Below are 27414 nucleotides of genomic sequence, written 5' to 3'. Positions count from 1 at the left end.
AATGGTCGCAAGATAAAGTGGTATAGAATCTTTGTGCAACACATCAAGTTTATAACTTTAGGCATTCTCGAGATTTCGATCAACATAAAGATGCATTTCACCCCAGTATGAGAATTCACTTCGTTCATTCAATTAAACCCTGGACACACCCAACTTGTAGCAGATCCGAGGCTTATAAGGTGCAGTTTTTACCCCCCTCGGAATTAACACCTTACAACTTTCAAAAACTTATTTCATTCCATGTTTTGTAAGTTATCCCTACATTAACGGTTTAAATCCACCCCTTACAATTTGCAATACATTGTTTTCTGTCCTGACCTCAAACTATGGATTCCCTCAAGGCTCTGTATTGGGCCTCTCCTGTTTCTTATTGCTATAAATGACCTTCCCTCCAACCTTGACTTCAATGCATATTTTATGGTAATGATCCAACCATACTAAGTACAAGTGAAAGTGTAAACTAATTAAACATCAACATTTAGTCTACGTTTCTTTTATGTTTCGGTCCATAAAGGCAGATAATAAAACAAAGCAAATATGAAATAATTGTTTTATTGTAAAACTTAGTTTTTTGGATTGCTTTTGACTTTATAACAGTAGGTCTGAGTTGTTGGTGTATAAATTAGTTATTTGACTAAATGTAGCAGTTAATTTCGTAATTCAGTACATTTATTGCTCGGTTTTATACAACTCACATTTTGGAGATGTGGTTATTGAGAAAATAAATCCATAAGCAATTAACAAACATGATTGACTTATTTATTTGGTATTAGCTAAAAAAATAATACATTGGTGTTGATAAAATTCTGCCGCTTCGTATTTTGTAGGTAATGAGCTAAAGCCTATCTTTTAGCGAATTTCCCATATAGGGAATAAGCTATTACCGTAGTACTCATGGTAAGACCTGGACGCGGGACCGATTTTTTTTTTAGTTTTGAGGTCCCTAGAGGCCAAAAACACCATCCGTTCAAATTCATATATATATATATATATATATATTTATATATTTATATATTTATATATATATATATATATATATGTGTCCGTCAGCACGATAACTCGAGCAAAAATGATCCGATTTTGATGAAATTTGGTACAAACGTGTAAACCTACGTTTATTCGAACGAGTTCGCGATCCAGCATGATCGGACCATGAGAACGGGGGTTTACGGGGGGTTTTATGGGGTAAAAATAGGTTTTTCCCATTTTTGACCCAAAAAACATAAAATTTAGCAATTTCTTTCCAAACCATTTTGTAGAGCTTAAAAAAACAAATAATTTAGTATATTGAAGCGTTATTATGCGCCTAATGGTTACGGAGAAAATTCCAAAAAATAGTAAATTTAAAATTCCCATGTTATTCTTATGGAGAATAAGTAAACTGTTGTAGTTTGCTTGTTTATGAACATATTTTGATCAAATTTGGAAAATGTTTTTATTTCTTACTAACTATTAAAATTTTACAAAAAAAAACAGTTTTACCCTCCCTGATGCAGCAAACCTAAGTACAAACCTAAGTACTTGTTAAAATAATTATATTTAAATAGGGAATAAATGTTATATTTTTAAGTAGACATTTCAGTGTAAATCCAATCAGTCAAATGGAAATTTGCTTAGTCTGCAGGTTTGCTGCGGCGGGGGTATTTTCTTCTTTTCTCGGGTAGAGTCTCTGGAACATAAACGTGCATTAATGCCTATTCGTTACTATATTCATAGCTTCAAAGTATATTACTAATATATCTTGTATCTGCGTGTATAAGTATTGTGCAGTACAATACAGGACTGTCACTCAGAAGTTTAACCAACTTATATAATTATACAGTTATGCTTTTCGCGATCAAGTTTTTAAAATATTTATTTATTATTATATTTATAAAATATTTAGTTTATATTTATTTAGATAACGTAATGTTTGATCCCATACAGTTTTACAGGAATGTTCATGCAATACAGTGGTGAAATTCAATCTTCATATGTGTTATTTTTTATACAAAATTAAAACTTTGTTTTCAAATTTCAAAATTAAAACGTCTTTTTACTGTATAAGAGTATTGTTACATAGAATACTTACTTACAAATAAGCAGTACAAAACGTTGCTGCAAGTAAAACTATTGGACTATGGGAGAAATGTGCTACAAGAAGAATTAAGATAGCTAGTAATATGAGTGATTTTTTTTGAAAGCAGTAAAGCATCCAAATGCAAAATAATCTGTTTGTGGGAGATTAGTGTTAAGGATTGGGTCCGAAACTTTAAAATGTTGCTTGATCCCGTTGCTGTAAGAGTAATGTTACCTGGATGCTTCTGATATCGTCCCTGTGCAGGTCCAAATCTGGTCGGTAGTCTTGTAATACGGGATACATGACAGCTCCCTTGACTGATGAGTGATCGAGACCCAGAGCGACTCCAATTTCATGAGCTGCCGATGTGAAAAGGTTAACCCCTATGTGCAACATACGTAATTAATTATTTTTTTGGTAGTGCATTTAAATTTGGCAGTTTTTCCATACATTAAATAAATTTTGACTGATACTTGGATAATTTTGAACCGTACTAGAATGTCATTATAGTATTTTTTTTATTCAATGATAAAAACAACTAATGGTAAAATATTCAGAACTAAATAAAAAAATCAAATGCAAAAAAAATTACCGTTACCGTCTGAATTTCAGTTTGTACAGGATTTTCATGAAACCTGTGGGGTAGGTGTCTTCTGATTGGCCAGAATGTTCTAAGACATTGGAGATGCCTACTGACCACCTATATAAAAGCACTTCATGCACAAACCGTCCCTGTTTCTTTCTGATCACCAAAGAAAGAGTACATTAGTTTTGAGTTATTTTGTAACAGTGAAATGATTGTTTTTTATTTTAGGGGCTCACGATTTGGATTTAAAATATAAAATATCATTAAATTCATAACGTACCATTAAATTAGTAGAACCGGAAGTAGGATTTGTAAGAGTGGAGAAATGTTAAATTTTGTTAATAAATACTTTTATAATGTTATAACGTTATAATAATGTATGTTAAAATGACTTTTGAAGGAGGAAGTTATTTTTATCTGAGTTACCTGAGTACAAATATTGATACATTAAGAAAAATGGTTAGGACCAGTCTTAAAACTTAACATTGATCCCAGTGCGTATAAAATAAACAAAATACTTGAGGTAGCTGTAGACGTAAATACTAACAAGTAGCTTAAGTCATAAGTCATAAGTCGTTTATTCAGCAAAATTAACATAAAATGTATTAGCTACGTCAAAAACATAATGAATTACTGTATTTACATAAAAAAATGTCTTAAAAGTTTCAATTAAAGTTCAAGATTTGCACCAAGAATAAGAGAGTTGTAGATTTTTTTATGTAAAACTAAATTTAATAATTATAAATTAATATTCTTAGTAGTTTTAAAGTATCTGAAGATGTAAAGAAGTCGGCAATAACTTGTTCATCCTTTTTCATGCCAAATCGCGAAACTTGCATGTACGTATCATTATAGAGCAAGTAATATGGTGTTATCTACTCATGGGTTAGTTGAAGATAAGAGCTACACTCCTCTCGTTAAAGGACGGACTCCCAACAATGCCCAGCTACTACACCAGCTCAGATGTTAGATAGCCCAGTATTTTATAACACTGAACTCACTACTGCTCATTTCCTATCCAACCACAGCTTATTCCTCCCCAATATTTATTAAGGAATCCTGTAGAAAATCATATGGGTCGATAGACAAATATCATTCAGACAGGCCAGATATTCCAGTTTCTCTTTAGTTTAATATTGCTTCTACGCATGACCATATTTCAAGAACAACTTTAACTACTAAATGGTTCTTTTTCATAATATTATACATATCCACACATACATAATTCGTGTTAATCCAGTGTGTATGAAGCATCCAAAAATCTACTAGACCGACTAATCCAATATTTTATTTATGACTGATATTGATTCTAATACATTTTTGCCGGTAATTTGAGTGATGAGATTATGGTTTACGTATTTAAATATTACTTGTACTTAATCAGAGAATTTCCCAATAGGGAATAAGCTATTACCGTAGACCCTGGGCTGATTTACTTTTCTGTTTCGATGTCCTCAGAGGCCAAAAACGCCATCTGTTCAGATTCAAATTAGGTGTGTTTGTCTGTGTCTGTAGGTATGATGATTCAAGTAAAGATGATCCGATTTCGATTAAATTTTGTACAAACAATTAAATCTACATTTATTCGAACGAGTATAAGAACTGGCATAATCGGGCTGTGGGCGTGGGGTTGAATGAGCAGTTTTATGGGGTAAAAACTGGTTTCTTGTCTTTTTTCCCCTCAAAACTTTGTTCAAAGCTTTTTTTTTTATTTGACACTAAACTGTTTTGTAGAGCTCAAAACTACAAGTAATTTAGTTATTTGAAGTATTTTTTAACAATTAATGGTTACGGATTAAATAAAAAATATGTTGATTTAAAATTTGCCACTTTATTCTTTAGGAGAGTAACTAAACTATTTAAGTTTCCTTGTTTATGCATATATTTTGATCATATTCGGTAAATTAGTTTATTTCATTCTTAGCCATTCAAACTTTACTTAAAAAACTTCACTGCCTTTCCTGTAGCAGCAAACCTAGTAGGGAATCAAATATGGCATTTTAAGGGGATATTTAAGCAGATATCGAGCCAGGTAAATGGAAACATTCAAAAAAGCTCATTATGATGAGGTTAGACAAAAATATTACCTGTAGGAGAATTGGATGTCCAATGTTCATCGTCATCAAAATACATATCGCCTCCCATCGCTGGGGGGTGGGTCGCCGACAACAGTCCACCTGGTCCTTCAAATGCAATTTCACCATTGGCTCCATATCGGCCCTGACCTTGAAACCTGGTAATAATAACACAATTAAAGCTCTTGAAAACTATAATCATTGACAATAGCTATTACATTAGTCAAGCAAACATCAATAAAATATAATATATAGTTAAGTGTACCCACATAAAATGCAGATTGTCATTCTATGTATAGTTATAAAAACTCAATAGGTGCGTCTGAAATTAAATAAAGACTATAAAAAGGAGGTAAATAGTTATTTACGAAAACCATATCATGTCTAAATATAAATTTTACAAATTTATTAGTAATATCATTTGATTTATTCGTTTGGTGTACAATACAAATCTTATTTTATGACAAATCTTATATTTGATTTATTATGTTTTCATTAATCTGTATATATTAAATTATATTTTTACATTTGGTTGAATAAAAAAGGTGAAATTTACAAATTCCAAAAGTCATAAAAGTTTGTTAGTGTGGCAAAACAATCTATTTTATTTTAATTGTTAATTATTTACTTTGTTGTTCTATAAAAATGACAAATTCAGATATTAAGATAGTCAATCTTAATGAACTAAAGGATTACAACATTAGTTTTTGAAGTTTTAATGTATATAGCATGTTTTAACATTAAAAAACCAGTAAAAAACTTTTGTATTTACATTGGATCTTTGAAAACAAAATCAATGGAGTTTCCCAAGTTTTAATTTTACAAACTCCTTTTTAAGAAACATATAGAACAACTATTAAAATGTTTGTGGCAAACAGATGGTGGGTATAAAGGACAAACAGGCAGACATTGGATTTTAAATACTAGGTGTGAAACTAGTGATTATTGCTATAACTTGTCTTTTATTTATATTTAATAGACTGTAATTAATACAATTAACTTATGTAATATATTACTTTTTGTTGCTTAAATATATTGCTTATGTTTTTAATGCAAAATTGTAGTATTTGGTATTAATATCTTTCCTTTTATAATCGTTACTTCACTCCAAAATCATGTACAGATTTTTTTGGCTTGGTTTGGTTTTAAACAGCTAAATCTTTCAATGTTGACCTAATTTAAGATAGCTATGGTTGATCATTCTGTAAATATATTATTTTATCTTTTGGTGAGCCTCGTCTACATTGCATTATCATAATATTTTGTAATAATTTGCAATAGTTAATAATGCAAATAACAGAGCTTTTTGCGCTCTGAATTCCAAACAGAAACCGAGATATCAAAAGGTGGCCCTATTCCTTGAACAAAGTCTTCATTTCGAAAGTTTATTTTTATTGTCTCCTCATGAAACAGGAACATATATGAACACTGTGTGACGTGTAATCCTAGAAGAATCGAATTCTGATTCACTGTGAAAAACATGGTGGATGGAAACTTTCTTATCTTAGACTGAAGTCGCCCTTCGAACTGATTGTTTAACATTTAAGGATTTTTATTGGTTTGAGATTATCTTAAAGTATTCTAACTGACAGCAGTATTGTACAGCGTATGCTCCTCAAAGCGAAGCAAATTATAGAAATTAACTAAGCACGATAAAATATATTCTCTGAATAACGGTTTCGGCCCTGACATGATTGATAAGCTACACATGAGAATTAAAAGGAATGCAAAAAATAAAAATCCCCCCCAAAAAATGATAAAACTGATACGTGACATTAGAGGTCTGTCAACCCAACCAAGATCTAGCAACTCGGCCTTTAGTAGGCACAACTATTCAGTTGCATACAGAACTATCAACAACCTTCAAACGTATAAGCTGTCAGCGTCACGACAAAGGAATACTACACCAATATAAGAAAAGTCAATTATATATAGGTTGAAGCAGGGAGAATTCTATTCGAATTAAATTGGATGGAATAGTAGATGTTTTAAGACTAGATACAAAACGAAAACGCTATAAAGGAACCCAATCCTATCTCAAATAATGCCGAACATATTCAGCAGTAATGCCATGGTTATTCAGAGATAAACAGTTTATAAATACTTCGTATTAGTGGCAAAGATCAAAAACTTTATTGTTTATGCACTAAATATTGCATAGGCCTATATAAATTACTTACACCAAAGGGAATCTTCACTTATAATGTGTTAATTAAAAACGATGGAAATAGTGTATATAAAATCAAATCTCGAAGACCAGTACAAACTAGAAATGTTATCAAATACATAACACCAATACCTAATACTATGTATGGGCAAAGACTGGCAGAGTATCTGGTCCCATACCTGTTTAATAGGCTACCAACAACTATAGAAAATATACAGAACAAAAAAGCCTATAAGATAGCAGTATTTGAATGGCTCTCAAGCAGTGAAGTAAACTTACCTTAGGTTCACCCAGCCTAAATATTATGTTCCAGGCAAAATAAAAACGACTAGGCCAAGCTGGCATCTAACTACATCGGATAGGACACAAAACACACACATATCACATAAATAAATAAGACACTTCACAAAATTAGGTTAAAACTTTGCTAGGGCACACAATTACAGCCACTGTTAAATACAATTTTTACAAACACACACAAAACCCACCACATCAGAAACACAGTACAAAAGACATCTATTAGGGAAGAAAATATCAAAGAAAGCTTCTCAAACATATTAGTTTTTTATTTTTTTCTCCGCTTTGTATAAATAAATGCCTGCATGGGCATAACTTTTCTTAGTGAGAGGTTATGTCTCAATTCATCAAATTTTCAGGAAACAAGAAACAAACGACAAACAAACGAATACTTTTTTTTTCTCCAGTAGACACTGCCTCTTCAATATTTAGAAACCCCTGGTCTATGAACCAGGAGAACAAAGACTTCGGAATGAAGCATTGATTATAAATCAGCAATTTTTTTTTCAAACCATGTTAGAATTTTACATTTCTGCTGCCATTATTATGTAGCTTAGATAGGTGCCTGCCACAAACCGCCATGGAATTAGTAGCGCTAGAATATTTATATTTGTAAAAAGAAAAAGAAAAAAAAATGTAAATTTTGTTTGTTACATTTTTGTGAATCAATTGGACCTCGCCGACAAGTTTTGCAAACTTGGCGAGGCCAGATTTTGTATTATCACAAATAAATAAATTTGAATTTTGAATTTGAATTTGAATTTGAATTTTGAATTTGAATTTTGAATATTTAAACGCCTGTACACCTGTACCATTACAGCCAAAGACCCCTACTAGGTCATTAACCCCTAGACAAATTCAGCAGCCAATAGATTTTTTGAAAAGATAATACAAATTAAACATGACAAGCAGTAATTGAGCAGTTAAGTTACTACACGTGTTATCAGATGTTCTAGTCATCCACCTACTCTAGTCTATATGTCTATTGCCAGTTATCAAGCGGTGCACGTAATTCAATGTTTTCTTACCGTATCTTGTGCTGTATATAGATTATTTACCAACCGTTGAGGCAATGAAAATTAATAAATCTTCCGTGAAAAATGTAAATGCGACGATTTTGCTTAGTGTCAGACTATTTACCCGACGATGGTGTAATCTCCAAAACAACCATATTGCAGTAAATACACATATGGGTAACGAAGAAAGTAAGTAAATAATATATTAGCGAAGTAGCAATTACCGTGGGTGGCAAGGTAAGACCTAGACCCGGGACCGATATACTTTTTTTCATTTTGATGTCCCTAGAGGCAAAAAAATTGGTTTAGATGTATATATATATATATATGTATGTATATATACACGCCCGTGAACGCGATCACTTGAGTAATTTTTGGTGGGATAAACTTGAATGTGTTCGCGAACCAGTATGATCGGACTATAGGAACGGGGTATTATGGGGTAAAAATAGGTTTTTCTCACTTTTGCCCTTTAAAACATAACATTTTCCAATTTCTCTTTAGAATTCTTTTAAGAACTTAAAGAAACAAATAATTTAGTATATTGAAGTGTTTTTGTACGATTATTAATAGAGAAAATTCAATAAACTGTAAATTTAAAATTACTACCTATTTTATTCTTTGGGAGAATAAGTTAACTTTCATAGCTTGCTGGTTTATTGATATATTTTGATCAAACTTGGCAAATTTATTTATTTTATACTAAGCTATTCATATTTTACTAAAAAACGCACGTTATTACCCTCCCGGTAGCAGCAAACCTAGGTACTTGTTTAACCTAATGTTACTTAAATAGATTTAATCAAACATCCAATCAGGTAAATGGAAATTCACTTAGTCTGCAGGTTTGCTGCTGCGGGGGTATTTTATGTTATAAATGTAGAATCAAAATATAATTTTTAACAGATGTAAATAATAAACCCAAACAAAAAACAAAACCTAAAATAATTTTGATAAAACGATTTACCTGATTTCTATGTCGGCAGGTCCCCTTCTTACACGAGTAAATGTCAAGGGTGTGTGTCTTGCCCAGACGTTAAACGCATCTCTGAATGCTTTGTCAGTCTCATCCCTTGGAAAATTAGAGGGATACTTTACCACCTTGTAAGTGATATTATTGTGGTCCCATTTGCCCTCTAAAAACAGACGTAAACAATGATAATTTGTTTAGATTTATAAAATGTAACCAAAATCTGGACTTTGTTCCATTAGTTATATAAACTCATAATATAGTATACTAGCACAGACGTTGTGGAATAAGTTTTATGAACTTATATAATATAAGCACAACCGTTGTGCCATAAGTTATATGAATTTATATAATATTAGCACAGACGTTGGGGCATAAGTTATATGAACTTATACTGTATAACTTCATTGTACATACGTTTATTGTAACTCCGTGGATCGCCTGCAATGTATTTCTTCCCAGTCAACTCTGAAACAAAGGATTGTGATAATGATCAATAAAGGTTTTTCATTACTTAATTAACTCTGCGAATCTGTTAATATATAAATGGCATAATTAATTAGAAACATGCTTTCCCATCCTAGGAACGTTCTTGGGACAGCTTCAAAGAAGGCCCATGAGCCTCACTGGGGAGATGGCAAGAGCCTTTAGCTCCACGTAACAGGCTCTAGAACCGTTGTCGATCGTAGAGCACCTATCCTTTCATCTGCCTATGACATTACAGCAACACTTCCAGTCCACGAATGCAGCCCAAGGCGAGAAGGAAATCACAACAACCTGCCTAATGGTCAACAATATTTTCCACGAGGGGAGATCCCATAGACTCAGAGACTTGAAGTTCATATACCTGGTAAGTCTGAATGTACTATCACCAAATGACTGTCAAGGATGGGTAGAGCAATGACCGTTGCTGCAGGAGATGTTTCTTTAATTACGAAACTACCATCCATAATGTGACAATGGTTCAACCACTTGGTGACTAGAGTGACGAGATCGCAAAACTACACCCTGAAAAACTGGTGGCAGCTATTCAAGGTGTTGGTGCGCAGGGCAATGTAATTACAGGACCTATGACGCCTTTGACTCTTATTTGTTTCCTTTGTTTATTTCTACAAAAGACCGTTGGAACTGTAATTTGGTTATGTACAAGATGAAAATAAAAACCTTAAATCACATAAAAAGTATATATTACGGTTGATTATATTTAACATACTTATACACTCCGGTATGCGAGGGTACCAGGAGCCTCTTGACAGACATGTAGCGACGTCTCCTCCACTGTACACGTCACCAACAGCTCCTCTCAGACTGTAGCCTGGGTTGCAGACGACTCTGACTCTAGTAGCCTGTGATCCCGCCGGAATAATGCATCTTGCGTCACAGTTGTCGCAATGTTCTGCCAAGGAACAAAACTTCCTGTTGTCAGAATCTGTCGGCAGCATGCAACTTTTAGGCCTTGAAAATCAAATGGTTTTATTATTAAGAATGGTTTTACATTTTACAAACCTGAAAAACACATCAAAACATATGGAATTTCTTGAAATGCATTAAACCAGTCATTAGAAAAATACAGACCAACCGTTATCAAGGTAACTAATAGATATTTTAACATATTTTAAAGTCTTCAGTTAAATAAGGAGCTATTAACACTAGCGGTTACCTTAGACATTCCATCCCCATGTTAAATTTGTAGCCAGCTTTTTTTTTATCAAAATCGTCGTAGTTGATGTGAGCCACCTACAGATTGCACTGATCTAAATTACTAAATTCTGCCGAATACACAATCTTTTTAAACAAGTTAAACTTAAGGAATGACTTATGATGAGTTATAACAACTGTTAAGACCCATCAACCTGGTCAGCAACAAAAAAAGGTAAAAATAGAGTTTTAGACACTAGCACATTCTATGACTGGCTCACATAACTACATTATTTTTTAATATAAAATTGGATACAGCTGGTTCATATAGATGGGAAGTCTACTTCAGTATCCAATAGTCAATGCTGTTACCCACGGGCTTCACCCCGTTTGACTTCATAAGTATTAATACAACTACTAGTGTACGTGTTGCTCGAAATCGAGCAATTGCAAAGAAGTACTTGAGTTATCTATTATCAAATGACTTGTTTAAAAACTAATAAGAGTCATAATTTCCGATTATTTTAAAATAATCGACTAAAAGATTATTAACTAATTGAAATACTCACAATTTACATAACAGTCCCATTCCAGTTTAAAGGGTTAATTTTTAACTATCAAACTGCCCATGGACGGGAAATGGTAAGCTTACAATTTAAGTCAACGTATAAAGGCTGTCAGCTTTTATAATGTACCGTACCTAAGTTATTTAGCCAATTTGTAGACAATAAGGTGTAGGCTACTTTAAACTCTACAGAACAGAGTAAGGCAAAAACTGGCAGAACTCTGAAATGAAGATCCAAAACTATACCCATTTTTAATACAACATTAGATAATTTGCACATTGACTGTTTACAATTAACACATGTTCTTCATCTCACTTTTAATTTTTGGTTCACAACGGCAAAAATCTGTTTCATAATCATTGAAATAGATTTATAATAAATAATCCATCATAAAGTTTAAGATTAAATAAACCTACTACATAGTTGTTTTATTTTTTTGGATCAGCTGTCTGAAATTGTGAAATAGGTATTTGACCGTTCTGGTTGTTTATGTCAAAGCAAATGTAAACATTGTGAATTTTCTTATGCTTCCATGGAGACCGATTTTTAATATTTAATTTCTGACAACAGCTGAAGTTTCAATACAATGTTTGTTTCCCATGTTAATCTTATGGATACAAAACTTTAAAGGAACCCAGGGCCTCACTCTCTCATTATTTCCCTAAAAAGAAAGTTTCCTGCACAACTTCACGTTACGCTCTTTCCAATGACACCAAAAACATGTCAATCGGTTCAGTAGTTTCAGAGGAGTAATTGTCACAAAAATCCTGCTTGCGTATTAAATAAGTATAGATTGATTGGTTAAGTTAAGCTGGAATAAGCAAAACAGAGTACAGTAATACAAACAAATAACCATACCGGATTTTAATAAGGTAATAAATTGAAATAATAACATACAAATAAGTACAGCTGACGTACTTTTAACATTAGGTATGTGGAAAGTTCCCTTTAGAAAGGAATTACGTTAAAAGGCAATTTATGAAATAATGTAGCTTTGCGCAAGGTTTCTCGCATTGACGAACATTTTAAAAATATGGTTTATGGGGGTGTCAAATTTAGTTTTCTCAAATGTTCATGGGTACTTTGGGCTTTATATATGGACTAGTGGCATGTAGTGTATATGTCCCTAAAAAGCTAAAAAAAACCTTAATGTAATATAACTAAACAAACTACGAATCAAATTATTTATTTGTCAAAGATATACATATCTATTCACCGTACCTTTGTGTAAAAAGGTCTCTCTGTTTGCTTTTTACACATTGATTGTTTACAATACACATTTATTCTTCTTTTCACTTTTAATTTCTGAAAACAGCTGGAGTTTCATAACAATGTTTGTTTCCCATGTTAATCTTATGGAGAAATTCGAAACTTTAAAGGGCCCTTGGCCTCACTCTCTAATTTTTTCCCTAAAAAGAAACTTTCCTGCACAACCTCACGTTACGCTCTTTCCAATGACTTCAAAAACATGTCAATCGGTTTTACTGAACTACTGTTTCGGAGTAATTGTCACAAAAAACCTGCTTGCGTATTAAATAAGTATAGATTATCTTGAAACCCCAAACAGACGACAGACAAAAAAAGTTCGAGATAGTACAGGAAGTGTTTTTGAATTTTTTGTTTGTTTTGACCTCCTGAATAATCTGGCAAAGTTTTTCCTAGTGGAAGCTGAACACTCTGTAAATGTATAAACAATCCATCATTTTAAAATCACGCAAGCTCTTTAAAACCTACTTTTATTTATATCGCTAATCAACAGTCGTTGAATTCAATTTTAATATAATATAATGTTTATCTTTTAAAATTACTGTTGTGGCACAACATTTTTCTAAATATTTTGGGAAATGACTCAGAAGAATGAATATCTTTACTTTATGAAACTGTCAATTTAAAAATAATGAATGTATCATGAATCACAAATTTAGTAAATAAAAACCTTTACTTACCTTGGTTGATCAGGATTGTCTAAAAATTCATGTTCAACCCACGTAAAGCTTGGGTGATGCTTTTTTACTTCGCCTTCCATCCATATCATGTTAAAGGGCCATGTGATATTGGAGAAGTATGTTGTCTTTTCAAATTTTAAGCTGACCAAGCCAAAGAGATAGTGAAGTCCTTCGTAGACAGCCGTAACTCCCCCACCACTATCGCCTGGTTGATTAATTGAGAACTCTGAAACATATCCAGAGTTTGAAGCATGATAATTATAAACTTAATTTTCATGCTGAAAAGTAACCATTGTTTAGTTGCCTGGTCATGTCAAAATGCTTCCCATATTGTAGCCACAATCATTGAAGGACTAGCTACGGGTTGTGTTTGAATCATAGAATTTGAGTTGCCGCTCCTGAAATCTTGCTGAACTTGTTCTCAGTTATCCGCCATCCCTCTAAATCCATCCATTCAGTCGAAATTCCACCATGATTTAAACAGGCAGTTGTGAATGTGCAGAATTAGTGTTTATTTGAGAGCCTTTTACCTAAAAATGTGTTAATCTTAAATCACCTGAACTGTTTTTGATAGCACAGAACTTGTCGAACATTGGGAAAACAGAAGGAGCTCGCTGATTGCACTCGTAAGACGGGACCGGAGTAACATCGTTGTACAGAAGGGTTTCACTACTCATCTTGTTCTCCTTCTTTCCCCAACCTACAACCTGCGAGAAACTTTTCAAACATAAGTGTTATCAAAAACGATTCACGGGTACATGTATGTCAAAATATCAAACTACTAAAATAAATGTTCAGTTATAGATTTTTTATATTACAGGAATTCCATCAAGTATGAAATTAAGCTGTCAATATGCATGTGGGTACATCAAATCATTGAAACTCGATGCGGATTTGGGATCTGAATCACTTCCGACAGAGAATAATAGCATGTGTTGGTGCAACATGCCCTGAAGTACTAACCAAAACCTGAGAAGAGGTCAAATTTCGCTTAGATTTATGCCGGGCCACTAATGGTGCTCATATCGAGTTCTACTAAGTTTCCAATAAAACTTGAGAAGTTTAGCTTTAAACACATATATAATACATTAAACATAGTCTCTTATTTTGAATCAGTATTTGCCTTTAACATTTTTCAGTTATTTTATGGATACCCTGTATTATTCGATAAAATGCTTAAATGAATACAAGGTTTAGTGTAGCAAAAAAAAAAATACCTTAAGTCCATTAGTATGAAGTTTTAAAGGATAAACACTATAAAATGATGTTTTATCAACAGTTGGGACACACTTACCGGCGAAATCGCCGGACGCCGGATCCGGTGGAATCGCCAGAGGTTGAGGGTCAGAACACACTTGTCCCGGCGAAAACTGTTTTGCCGGAGCCGGCGACAATAAATAGAGTGCAATGAACTCTGAATCAGTTGTGTCTTAGGAACGGTGTTGTCAAGACCTCAAAAGTTGGCCGTGCTGTGTTTGATCCACCACAGAAGGAAGAAAAAACACCGCCGAAGTATTTGGGTTCATCCGATTCTGGAGAACAGACAGCTCCGTGGAGCATTTTATACTCTATTTTTACAGTTGAGGATTGACGAAAACCAGTTTTTTAATTATTTTCGAATGTCTTTACCCTCATTTGACGAGTTATTATCGAAGATTAGAGTGTAAATACAAGGACAAGACACGTACATGAGACACTGTATTTATCCACAAGAGATGCAGCACAAATTTGCCTCCAGCTGTTCCTCGTTTTGTTTTTGTCTTTGTAAATCTCCAAACATCCATCCCAAAGATCTGGTTTCTCATGAACCAAACTAATAAATAAATCTGGGGGGTAAACTTCGATATGGTGGACTGTATAAAAAAGGAGTGAGATATATTATATTAAGATCAGTTTTAGAGACACACTGTGAGCACAAAAAAATAAACTTTTAAATAGGAAGAAATATGAATTGGTACCTTCCTTTTTACTGAAGTGATGTCTAGTAGACCGTTGACGCACTTGATGTTTGCTGGCCAGCTTTCGCGTACGCGACCGGTAGTCGCACCAAGAACAGTTTGAATACAGTTTTTAACTTTTCACAGTTCACTTTTTTGTTAGGTGTGTCACAAATAAATACATAAGATAAACATACGATAGTATAAGTTCAATTTATATGCCACAAATAGAGTAGGGGAATATTATAATAAAAAACTAGGGAAAATGGCGAGAACATGATGCCGGGTTGAAGAGTACATGGGGAATGGGGGGAATTGCCAGACATCACGTGACAGGGCAAGGGTCAGAACAAAATATGAATGAAGTCTGGATTCACCTAGGTTGCGTAGATGCTTGAATACGGAACAAAATCCATATCAACATCGACCATGATGATATAGAATACCCCCGCCGCAGCAAACCTGCCGACTAAGCGAATTTCCATTTGTCTGAATTGATTTTCAGTTAAATCTATTTTAATAACATTAGGTTTAACGAGTACCTAGGTTTGCTGCTACAAGGAAACTAATAAAGTGTGTTTTTGAGTAAAATATTGATAGCTTAGTACAAAATAAATAAATTTGCCAAGTTTGATAAAAATATATCCATAAACAAGCAAACTACAACATTTGACAATATTCTCCATAAGAATAACATGGGAATTTTAAATTTACATTTTTTTTTATTTTCTCCGTTACTAATAATCGAACAAAAATACTTTTATATACTAAATTATTTGTTTTTTTTAAGCTCTTTAAAAAGGTCTAAAGAGAAATCGGGAAATTTTGTGTTTTGAGGGTCAAAAGTGAGAAAAACCAATTTTTACCCCATAAAACCCCCCGTTAAGCCCCGTTCTCATGGTCCGATCGTGCTGGTTCGCAAACTCATTTAAGTTTATCCCGCTTTACACCTTTAAACCAAATGTCATCAAAATCGGACAAAAATTACTCAAGTTATCGCGTTCACGGACGTATGTATATATATATATATACCGTATATATATATATATACATATATAAAAATTTTAACGAATTGTGTTTTTGGCCTCTGGGGACATCAAAATGAAAAAGTAAATCGGTCCCGGGTCTAGGTCTTGCCGTGCCACCTACGGTAATAGCTACTTCCCTATAGGGAAATTCGCTAAAACTAAACAGACTAAAAATAAAAACTAAATTAACTAAATAGCAAAACAAAACTAAATACACCACTTGGACACTGCGTTAAAATAAAAAACAACCACCACCCTAGAGGGTTGAACCACGACTGAGGAGTGGGGGCAGGGGCAGTTCCGGCTGTTTCGCCGGTATGTGTGTTCATCTCCATAAAGCACAATGCCCCGCTACCCGCTGGGCCGGCGAAACCACCGATCCGGCGGTCCGGCGAAGTAGAGAATATCCGGTGGTTTCGCCGGAGCATTTTCCCGCCCGACCGGCGGTTTCGCCGAACCGGAGAAGTATGGCCTTCCCCATGCCTTCCTGTGTATCTCAACTTTCTCCGGATCCGGCGTCCGGCGGTTTCGCCGGTAAGTGTGTCCCTGGCCTTAAAGATTATATTTTTACGGTAAGGACTGTGTGAAGAAAATAGGAGGGACTCTTTGATGACAAAGTATTGCTGATGGCTTGACCAAAATAAGTATTTTGGTTTACCCCTGTATAAAAGCTAAAATAAATATTTAAAACTGGCTATAATTTTGACGTATCAAAGCTTGTACCGTTCCTGCTATAAGTAAAATTTCCTTAAATAGATGTAATAATTCCTAAAACAGATTAAGAAGTATGATTAATTTTAATGTGACTACAATCTGCATGATCATCTATGCTATGCAGCCAGTGAGAACTCATCGTGCACAGGAAGAAGCCCAGAGTTTACATTGCAATGGTGTTTTATTACTTGTCACAATAAAGAATGATTTATCAATTGGTTGATAGTATCAAATACTGTATACCTTAATTTCTACTGTACTTACAAACAAATTCTTGTCTTTTATGTAGTTTGAACCATCTAAAAATCCATGACAGACTGGCATAATGAATTCTCCTGGTTTAATTTTCACATCCAGCATCAAAAGCGCAATGTCGAAAATAAAAATTTTCTTGCTGAATTCTCGAGGAAATAATATCATAGAAACGTGTAAAGATCAAGTTTCACATTAGAACTACAAATCCCACCCTATAAATAAAGCACTAGGATAAGCTTGTAAAAGTCATGCAATGTAAAATAGTATATTTCATAACAAGAGTAGAAAGTGAGTCATTAGATATTTGAGACCATGTTAAAAGTGCGAGATTTATCGAGTATTTTAAATGGTCGAGAATATGTATAAGTAGAGGCAATAGGGCAAAGAGCCATCACTTTAGGCACGTTTTCCCCATAAGAATAACATGGGGATCATTTTTTGGCCACCAAAACCAAAAACTCTGATCTTTGCCTAAATATCCCTATATAATTGTCGAACCTTATTTCTTACTTATTCCCCATAAATATATTTGATATTAAGCTAAAAAAGCTATTTCTTATATTTATTGACCCTTACAAGTGTAAATTTAGAGTAGTGGTGAACCCAGAATATGACCCCACTTTCGGCGTTTTAGAGGCACTTTTAGGGCACTTTTTATAGGGGAAAAATGAGAAAAAAATGGAAGAGCTTTTTTTGGCCACTTTTTTTAAAGACCCAGCTCTCGACCTATACACCCCTATATAAATTGTCTACTTTTTTAATACTGAAAAACATGTCTGGAAATGGTGAGCTTTTTTTAGCCACTAATTCCAAAAATCCTGCTCTCGACCAATACAAGCCTATATTAATGTTCAATACCATTGTACAACTACATTACTATTTCAAACCCACATCCATTCGCATGTATATTCACAAAATCATCAACTTAACAGTGCGAGGTTTGTACGCGAAATCGGCTCATGGCATGCTCCCGGTCATGCTCCCGACCTATGGTCAGGCTTCTCGCTCCCGACTCATGGTCAGTTTTCTCGTCTCTAGTGGTAGCTCTTGATTAAGCCTTGGGTGGGTGACCTCCTGTTGAAGTAATTTCTAGTTAAATTGTTTAAATTTTTTTAATTTCTAGCTAAAAATTTTGAAAATTTCACAATTTCTGGTTAAAATTTTTTTAAATTTTCGAAAAATCTATAAATAGAAGTGACATTCGGGTGATATTTCATTCTGGACCATGAGGCCCACCTGTCAACACTGCTCCGTGTCGCTCTCCACCAAAAGTAACCTCATTCGCCACTACAAGGTAATTCATCAAATGAAGGTGAAACTGTGTAAAGTTTGCAATTTAATCTGTGATAATAACGCGGCTTTAAAATCACATATATTACAAAATCACAAGACTTGTAATTTCTGTAAAACGAATGTTGTTGGACATTTTAAAAGACACGCCAATTCTTGTATCAAATGTCCATATACAATGATTAAATTTGTCGGTGAATCGATTAGAGCTGACCTTAAAAATACTCTTCAGTCTTGTCCTCTGCCGATAAAATGGACTTTAGTAAGGAGAATCAAATTTATAAAATATTCAATGGATCAAAATGGACAATTAGTCAATGAAAAAGAATGTATTGCAGATTTTAGAAGCCTTACTACCTTAACTATTGAGAAGAGAGATTTAAAGCCTCAAATTGAAAATGCACTTTTAAAGATTGACGCTTCCATGCACAAATATCAAGCGGAAGGTAGTGGATGGATATATGACCATACTAAATATTGGCAGTTACATGTTTACAAGTATAAGCCCCTAACTCCAAAGTCATATATACCTACACCAGAGAGTATTAAATCGAAACATGCAGTTTTAAATATAAAAAATGATGATAATAAATGCTTTCTTTGGTCGGTATTAGCAGCTTTATATCCAAGGAACTCTAATGAAAATGCTAATAGAGTCTCCAATTATGTACCACATGAAAGTCAGCTGAATATGTCAAACATAAAGTATCCTGTGAAATTAGCTGATATAGATAAATTTGAAAAACAAAATAATATAAGTGTTAATGTATTTGGGGTTGAAGATGATACATGTATATATCCATTAAAAACAACTAAACTGAATAGTAATACTCATGTAGATTTATTATTATTACAAGAAGGTCGTAAATCACATTATTGTTTAATTCGTGATTTTAATAGGTTAATGCTGCGGTCTACAAAACACGACCATAAGAAGCATTTTTGTAAGCTGTGTTTACAACATTTTTACACTAATGATAAATTGGAGCGTCATATAACATATTGTAAAAACTTTGATGCCCAACGAGTGGAAATGTCTAAACAAGATACATTACAATTTAAAAACTATAAATATCAACTTAAAGCCCCATTTGTGATTTATGCAGATTTTGAATGTTTTATAAACTCAAACAATCATACTCCATCTGGATTTGCATTTGTTGTAGTGAGAGATTCTAAGATTATTTCTGAAGAGTTATACAGTGGCGAAAATGTTATGGACGTGTTTTTCAAAAGGTTGTTTGAGACTTATGACTTCATTAAAAGTCAAATGGCGATATATATTCCTCTTGTAATGACTCCTGAACAAGAGGCATCTTTCCAAAACTCAACGCATTGTCACATTTGTGAAAAGCCCCTATATTTTGATAGGGTACGTGATCATTGTCATTCATCTGGCCGATACCGTGGAGCTGCCCATAATGATTGTAATTTAAACTATAAAATAACAAAGAAAATACCAGTATTCTTCCATAACTTGAAAAATTATGATGGACATTTAATAATGCAACACTTGGGAAAGTTTAATCGTAAATTAAATTGCATAGCCAAGGATATGGAAAAGTACATTTCATTTTCAGTTGATGATTTAGTATTTTTGGATTCCTATAACTTTCTGCCCCTTCCATTATACAAATTAGCTTCCAATTTAAATACATTTAGATTCATAGACAATCCACTACTACAACGTAAAGGTGTATTTCCCTATGAATACATGACGGGACCAGATAAGTTTGCAGAGTCTCTACCTCCAATTGAAAAATTTTACAGTACTCTAACTAAAGAACATATCTCTCCCATTGAATATGAACATGCTAAAAATGTCTGGACCCATTTTAATATACATAATTTACAAGAATATCATGATTTATATCTTAAAACAGATGTATTGCTACTGGCTGATGTGTTTGAGACATTTAGAGACCTGTGTTTAAAGGATTACAAACTTGACCCCGTACATATGTATTCACTTCCAGGACTAACATGGGAAGCTTGTCTTAGAATGACTGGTATAAAATTACAATTATTTCAAGATATTGACATGCATTTGTTCATAGAAAGTGCAATCAGAGGAGGAGTCAGTATGATTTCTACACGTTACGCTAAAGCCAATAGTAGATATATGGGCAAACATTATGATCCCAATCAAGAAAGTGTGTATTTAATATATTTAGATTGTAACTCGCTATACTCCACAGCTATGTGTGAGACACTACCCGTGGATGGATTTCGTTGGACGAATGAGATAGACTACAAAAACAATCAAAATGATGAGTTTGGATATATCTTAGAAGTTGATTTAAAATACGATAAAAGCTTACATGATTTACATAATGACTATCCATTAGCACCTGAGAAAATGAATGGCAAATTAATACCTAATTTAAATGACAAAACTAAATATATTTTACATTATAAAGCATTACAAAAATATGAGGAATTAGGTTTGGTTGCTACAAAATACTATAGAATTTTAAAATTTAGACAATCAAAATGGCTTGCACCCTATATTAATTTTAATATTGAAAAACGCAAATGTGCTAAAAATGATTTTGAAAAAGACTTTTACAAATTGTTAAATAATAGTCTCTTTGGTCGAACAATTATGAACCAACGCAAGTTTCGTGATATATATCTCAAGGATGAGTCACTATTAACAAAATATGTCACTAATCCAAGGTTTGACTGTAGCAAAAAGTTCGATAACAATTTACATGCTATACATTTAAATAAATTAGTTGTAAAGTTTAATAAGCCGATATATTTGGGAATGACCATTTTGGATATTAGTAAAGTAATAATGTATGATTTCCACTATAATTATATGTCAAAATTTAAGAACAAAAGATTTCTTATGACAGATACAGATTCTTTAATGTATTCTATAGTTACAGAGGACTTTTACAAGGAAATAGAATGTGACTTGCACTTTTTTGATACCTCTGGATATAGTAAAGACCATTTCTTATACTCTGATAAAAATAAAAAAGTCACAGGCAAGTTCAAAGACGAATTAGATGGTCATATTATGTATGAATATTGTGGTTTAAGACCAAAACTATATTCTTATATTCCTCTAAAATGGTTATATGAAGAAGACAAGCAAGCTTTAGAGGTGAAGAAAGCTAAAGGAGCTGATGGTGCTACAGTTAAACATCTCCTTAGACATCAACATTATTTGAACTGTCTTGCAACTGGGCAAGATTACTATGAGAATGTGACAAGAATTAAATCTACAAATCATCATCTTCAAACCTTAACCATGAACAAGAAAGTACTATCGTTTGACGATGACAAGAGGTTTATTCTAGAAGATGGCATCAATACTCTTGCGCTTGGTCACTATAAAATTGATCAAACATAGCCAGGACTGCCAAGACATAGAACCCAGGATTAATTGTATATATAAACCTGTAGAATATAGAATAATGAATAAATGTAAATGTTAAAACTTCAGTCTTTTATTTATTTACCCTTACCACCCTTTTAGTCGTTATAAAATTGATCAAAAATAAATCAATATCTATATTATATACAGCTATATTTCGTTTTATCCCTGCATTGGTGACAGCGATTGTTTTAAATTGGTCAAATGACAAGTCATTACCAACATGATTGTTATACGTGTTTTAAATTTAAATCGCTCTGTTTGGATATTATTCGGAAATTTATGTTATCATGATACAATCACAGTTCAGTCTCAATTGCACTTATCAATCAACCTGCAAATCAATTGGTTGCAGTCAGTTTTCCAACTCTTTATTTACTGATGTTACATTTAATTTTTTTAATTAAAAAGGAAAATTCTATCAAATGTTCGTCGTCCATTTTTGTTGATTATATACAAACACTCACGTTGTCATCAAGCAGGTGTTTAAGAAATCCAAAAATATCGTTGAAAAGAAACCAGCTGTTGTGTTTGACAACATAAAAGTCGATTCACACATAACACATCACAGTTCAATCACATCAGTCACGACACAGTGTATACAACAACTGACTGTGACTGTGATGTGAATTTCTGTGTACTTCTTCACACAAATTTTACACAAATTTCACACAATTTTCACACATTTCACACAAATATCATGATATTTGTGTGAAATGTGTGAAAATTGTGTGAAATTTGTGTAAAATTTGTGTGAAGAAGTACACAGAAATTCACATCACAGTCACAGTCAGTTGTTGTATACACTGTGTCGTGACTGATGTGATTGAACTGTGATGTGTTATGTGTGAATCGACTTTTATGTTGTCAAACACAACAGCTGGTTTCTTTTCAACGATATTTTTGGATTTCTTAAACACCTGCTTGATGACAACGTGAGTGTTTGTATATAATCAACAAAAATGGACGACGAACATTTGATAGAATTTTCCTTTTTAATTAAAAAAATTAAATGTAACATCAGTAAATAAAGAGTTGGAAAACTGACTGCAACCAATTGATTTGCAGGTTGATTGATAAGTGCAATTGAGACTGAACTGTGATTGTATCATGATAACATAAATTTCCGAATAATATCCAAACAGAGCGATTTAAATTTAAAACACGTATAACAATCATGTTGGTAATGACTTGTCATTTGACCAATTTAAAACAATCGCTGTCACCAATGCAGGGATAAAACGAAATATAGCTGTATATAATATAGATATTGATTTATTTTTGATCAATTTTATAACGACTAAAAGGGTGGTAAGGGTAAATAAATAAAAGACTGAAGTTTTAACATTTACATTTATTCATTATTCTATATTCTACAGGTTTATATATACAATTAATCCTGGGTTCTATGTCTTGGCAGTCCTGGCTATGTTTGATCAATTTTATAGTGACCAAGCGCAAGAGTATTGATGCCATCTTCTAGAATAAACCTCTTGTCATCGTCAAACGATAGTACTTTCTTGTTCATGGTTAAGGTTTGAAGATGATGATTTGTAGATTTAATTCTTGTCACATTCTCATAGTAATCTTGCCCAGTTGCAAGACAGTTCAAATAATGTTGATGTCTAAGGAGATGTTTAACTGTAGCACCATCAGCTCCTTTAGCTTTCTTCACCTCTAAAGCTTGCTTGTCTTCTTCATATAACCATTTTAGAGGAATATAAGAATATAGTTTTGGTCTTAAACCACAATATTCATACATAATATGACCATCTAATTCGTCTTTGAACTTGCCTGTGACTTTTTTATTTTTATCAGAGTATAAGAAATGGTCTTTACTATATCCAGAGGTATCAAAAAAGTGCAAGTCACATTCTATTTCCTTGTAAAAGTCCTCTGTAACTATAGAATACATTAAAGAATCTGTATCTGTCATAAGAAATCTTTTGTTCTTAAATTTTGACATATAATTATAGTGGAAATCATACATTATTACTTTACTGATATCCAAAATGGTCATTCCCAAATATATCGGCTTATTAAACTTTACAACTAATTTATTTAAATGTATAGCATGTAAATTGTTATCGAACTTTTTGCTACAGTCAAACCTTGGATTAGTGACATATTTTGTTAATAGTGACTCATCCTTGAGATAAATGTCACGAAACTTTCGTTGATTCATAATTGTTCGACCAAAGAGACTATTATTTAACAATTTGTAAAAGTCTTTTTCAAAATCATTTTTAGCACATTTGCGTTTTTCAATATTAAAATTAATATAGGGTGCAAGCCATTTTGATTGTCTAAATTTTAAAATTCTGTGGTATTTTGTAGCAATCAAACCTAATTCCTCATATTTTTGTAATGCTTTGTAATGTAAAATATATTTAGTTTTGTCATTTAAATTAGGTATTAATTTGCCATTCATTTTCTCTGGTGCTAATGGATAGTCATTATGTAAATCATGTAAGCTTTTATCGTATTTTAAATCAACTTCTAAAATGTATCCAAACTCATCATTTTGATTGTTTTTGTAGTCTATCTCATTCGTCCAACGAAATCCATCCACGGGTAGTGTCTCACACATTGCTGTAGAGTATAGTGAGTTACAGTCTAAATATATTAAATACACACTCTCTTGATTGGGGTCATAGTGTTCACCCATATATCTATTATTGGCTTTAGCGTAACGTGTGGAAATCATACTGACTCCTCCTCTAATCGCACTTTCTATGAACAAATGCATGTCAATATCTTGAAATAATTGTAATTTTATACCAGTCATTCTAAGACAGGCTTCCCATGTTAGTCCTGGAAGTGAATACATATGTACGGGGTCAAGTTTGTAATCCTTTAAACACAGGTCTCTAAAAGTCTCAAAGACATCAGCCAGTAGCAATACATCTGTTTTAAGATATAAATCATGATATTCTTGTAAATTATTTATATTAAAATGGGTCCAGACATTTTTAGCATGTTCATATTCAATGGGAGAGATATGTTCTTTAGTTAGAGTACTGTAAAATTTTTCAATTGGAGGTAGAGACTCTGCAAACTTATCTGGTCCCGTCATGTATTCATAGGGAAATACGCCTTTACGTTGTAGTAGTGGATTGTCTATGAATCTAAATGTATTTAAATTTGAAGCTAATTTGTATAATGGAAGGGGCAGAAAGTTATAGGAATCCAAAAATACTAAATCATCAACTGAAAATGAAATGTACTTTTCCATATCCTTGGCTATGCAATTTAATTTACGATTAAACTTTCCCAAGTGTTGCATTATTAAATGTCCATCATAATTTTTCAAGTTATGGAAGAATACTGGTATTTTCTTTGTTATTTTATAGTTTAAATTACAATCATTATGGGCAGCTCCACGGTATCGGCCAGATGAATGACAATGATCACGTACCCTATCAAAATATAGGGGCTTTTCACAAATGTGACAATGCGTTGAGTTTTGGAAAGATGCCTCTTGTTCAGGAGTCATTACAAGAGGAATATATATCGCCATTTGACTTTTAATGAAGTCATAAGTCTCAAACAACCTTTTGAAAAACACGTCCATAACATTTTCGCCACTGTATAACTCTTCAGAAATAATCTTAGAATCTCTCACTACAACAAATGCAAATCCAGATGGAGTATGATTGTTTGAGTTTATAAAACATTCAAAATCTGCATAAATCACAAATGGGGCTTTAAGTTGATATTTATAGTTTTTAAATTGTAATGTATCTTGTTTAGACATTTCCACTCGTTGGGCATCAAAGTTTTTACAATATGTTATATGACGCTCCAATTTATCATTAGTGTAAAAATGTTGTAAACACAGCTTACAAAAATGCTTCTTATGGTCGTGTTTTGTAGACCGCAGCATTAACCTATTAAAATCACGAATTAAACAATAATGTGATTTACGACCTTCTTGTAATAATAATAAATCTACATGAGTATTACTATTCAGTTTAGTTGTTTTTAATGGATATATACATGTATCATCTTCAACCCCAAATACATTAACACTTATATTATTTTGTTTTTCAAATTTATCTATATCAGCTAATTTCACAGGATACTTTATGTTTGACATATTCAGCTGACTTTCATGTGGTACATAATTGGAGACTCTATTAGCATTTTCATTAGAGTTCCTTGGATATAAAGCTGCTAATACCGACCAAAGAAAGCATTTATTATCATCATTTTTTATATTTAAAACTGCATGTTTCGATTTAATACTCTCTGGTGTAGGTATATATGACTTTGGAGTTAGGGGCTTATACTTGTAAACATGTAACTGCCAATATTTAGTATGGTCATATATCCATCCACTACCTTCCGCTTGATATTTGTGCATGGAAGCGTCAATCTTTAAAAGTGCATTTTCAATTTGAGGCTTTAAATCTCTCTTCTCAATAGTTAAGGTAGTAAGGCTTCTAAAATCTGCAATACATTCTTTTTCATTGACTAATTGTCCATTTTGGTCCATTGAATATTTTATAAATTTGATTCTCCTTACTAAAGTCCATTTTATCGGCAGAGGACAAGACTGAAGAGTATTTTTAAGGTCAGCTCTAATCGATTCACCGACAAATTTAATCATTGTATATGGACATTTGATACAAGAATTGGCGTGTCTTTTAAAATGTCCAACAACATTCGTTTTACAGAAATTACAAGTCTTGTGATTTTGTAATATATGTGATTTTAAAGCCGCGTTATTATCACAGATTAAATTGCAAACTTTACACAGTTTCACCTTCATTTGATGAATTACCTTGTAGTGGCGAATGAGGTTACTTTTGGTGGAGAGCAACACGGAGCAGTGTTGACAGGTGGGCCTCATGGTCCAGAATGAAATATCACCCGAATGTCACTTCTATTTATAGATTTTTCGAAAATTTAAAAAAATTTTAACCAGAAATTGTGAAATTTTCAAAATTTTTAGCTAGAAATTTAAAAAATTTAAACAATTTAACTAGAAATTACTTCAACAGGAGGTCACCCACCCAAGGCTTAATCAAGAGCTACCACTAGAGACGAGAAAACTGACCATGAGTCGGGAGCGAGAAGCCTGACCATAGGTCGGGAGCATGACCGGGAGCATGCCATGAGCCGATTTCGCGTACAAACCTCGCACTGTTAAGTTGATGATTTTGTGAATATACATGCGAATGGATGTGGGTTTGAAATAGTAATGTAGTTGTACAATGGTATTGAACATTAATATAGGCTTGTATTGGTCGAGAGCAGGATTTTTGGAATTAGTGGCTAAAAAAAGCTCACCATTTCCAGACATGTTTTTCAGTATTAAAAAAGTAGACAATTTATATAGGGGTGTATAGGTCGAGAGCTGGGTCTTTAAAAAAAGTGGCCAAAAAAAACTCTTCCATTTTTTTCTCATTTTTCCCCTATAAAAAGTGCCCTAAAAGTGCCTCTAAAACGCCGAAAGTGGGGTCATATTCTGGGTTCA

At 33.0% G+C, this 27414-nt stretch overlaps 1 protein-coding gene across 3 annotated transcripts in view; it reads right to left on the bottom strand.

The window, feature by feature from the left end:
• Positions 1 to 569: 569 nt before the first annotated feature.
• Positions 570 to 27414, bottom strand: part of LOC128998583 (uncharacterized) — a 44956-nt gene continuing 18111 nt past the window's right edge. For all 3 annotated transcript variants that reach the window (XM_054424784.1, XM_054424785.1, XM_054424786.1), the window contains 10 exons: positions 17264 to 17425; positions 13877 to 14027; positions 13321 to 13546; positions 10384 to 10625; positions 9588 to 9638; positions 9168 to 9336; positions 4733 to 4878; positions 2294 to 2442; positions 1646 to 1669; positions 570 to 851 (listed from right to left, as the gene is read on the bottom strand). In XM_054424784.1, coding sequence (XP_054280759.1) covers positions 843 to 851; positions 1646 to 1669; positions 2294 to 2442; positions 4733 to 4878; positions 9168 to 9336; positions 9588 to 9638; positions 10384 to 10625; positions 13321 to 13546; positions 13877 to 14027; positions 17264 to 17425 — 1329 coding nt within the window. In that variant the 3' untranslated portion in view covers positions 570 to 842. The remainder of the gene's footprint in view (positions 852 to 1645; positions 1670 to 2293; positions 2443 to 4732; positions 4879 to 9167; positions 9337 to 9587; positions 9639 to 10383; positions 10626 to 13320; positions 13547 to 13876; positions 14028 to 17263; positions 17426 to 27414) is intronic.

This window comes from Macrosteles quadrilineatus, unplaced genomic scaffold, assembly GCF_028750875.1.
Source record: "Macrosteles quadrilineatus isolate MER2022 unplaced genomic scaffold, UCM_ALF_1.0 Scaffold_7__1_contigs__length_78375512, whole genome shotgun sequence".
Lineage (NCBI taxonomy): Eukaryota > Metazoa > Arthropoda > Insecta > Hemiptera > Cicadellidae > Macrosteles > Macrosteles quadrilineatus.
Note: the sequence above shows the minus strand (reverse complement) of the source record. Positions and strands in the feature narration are given on the sequence as shown.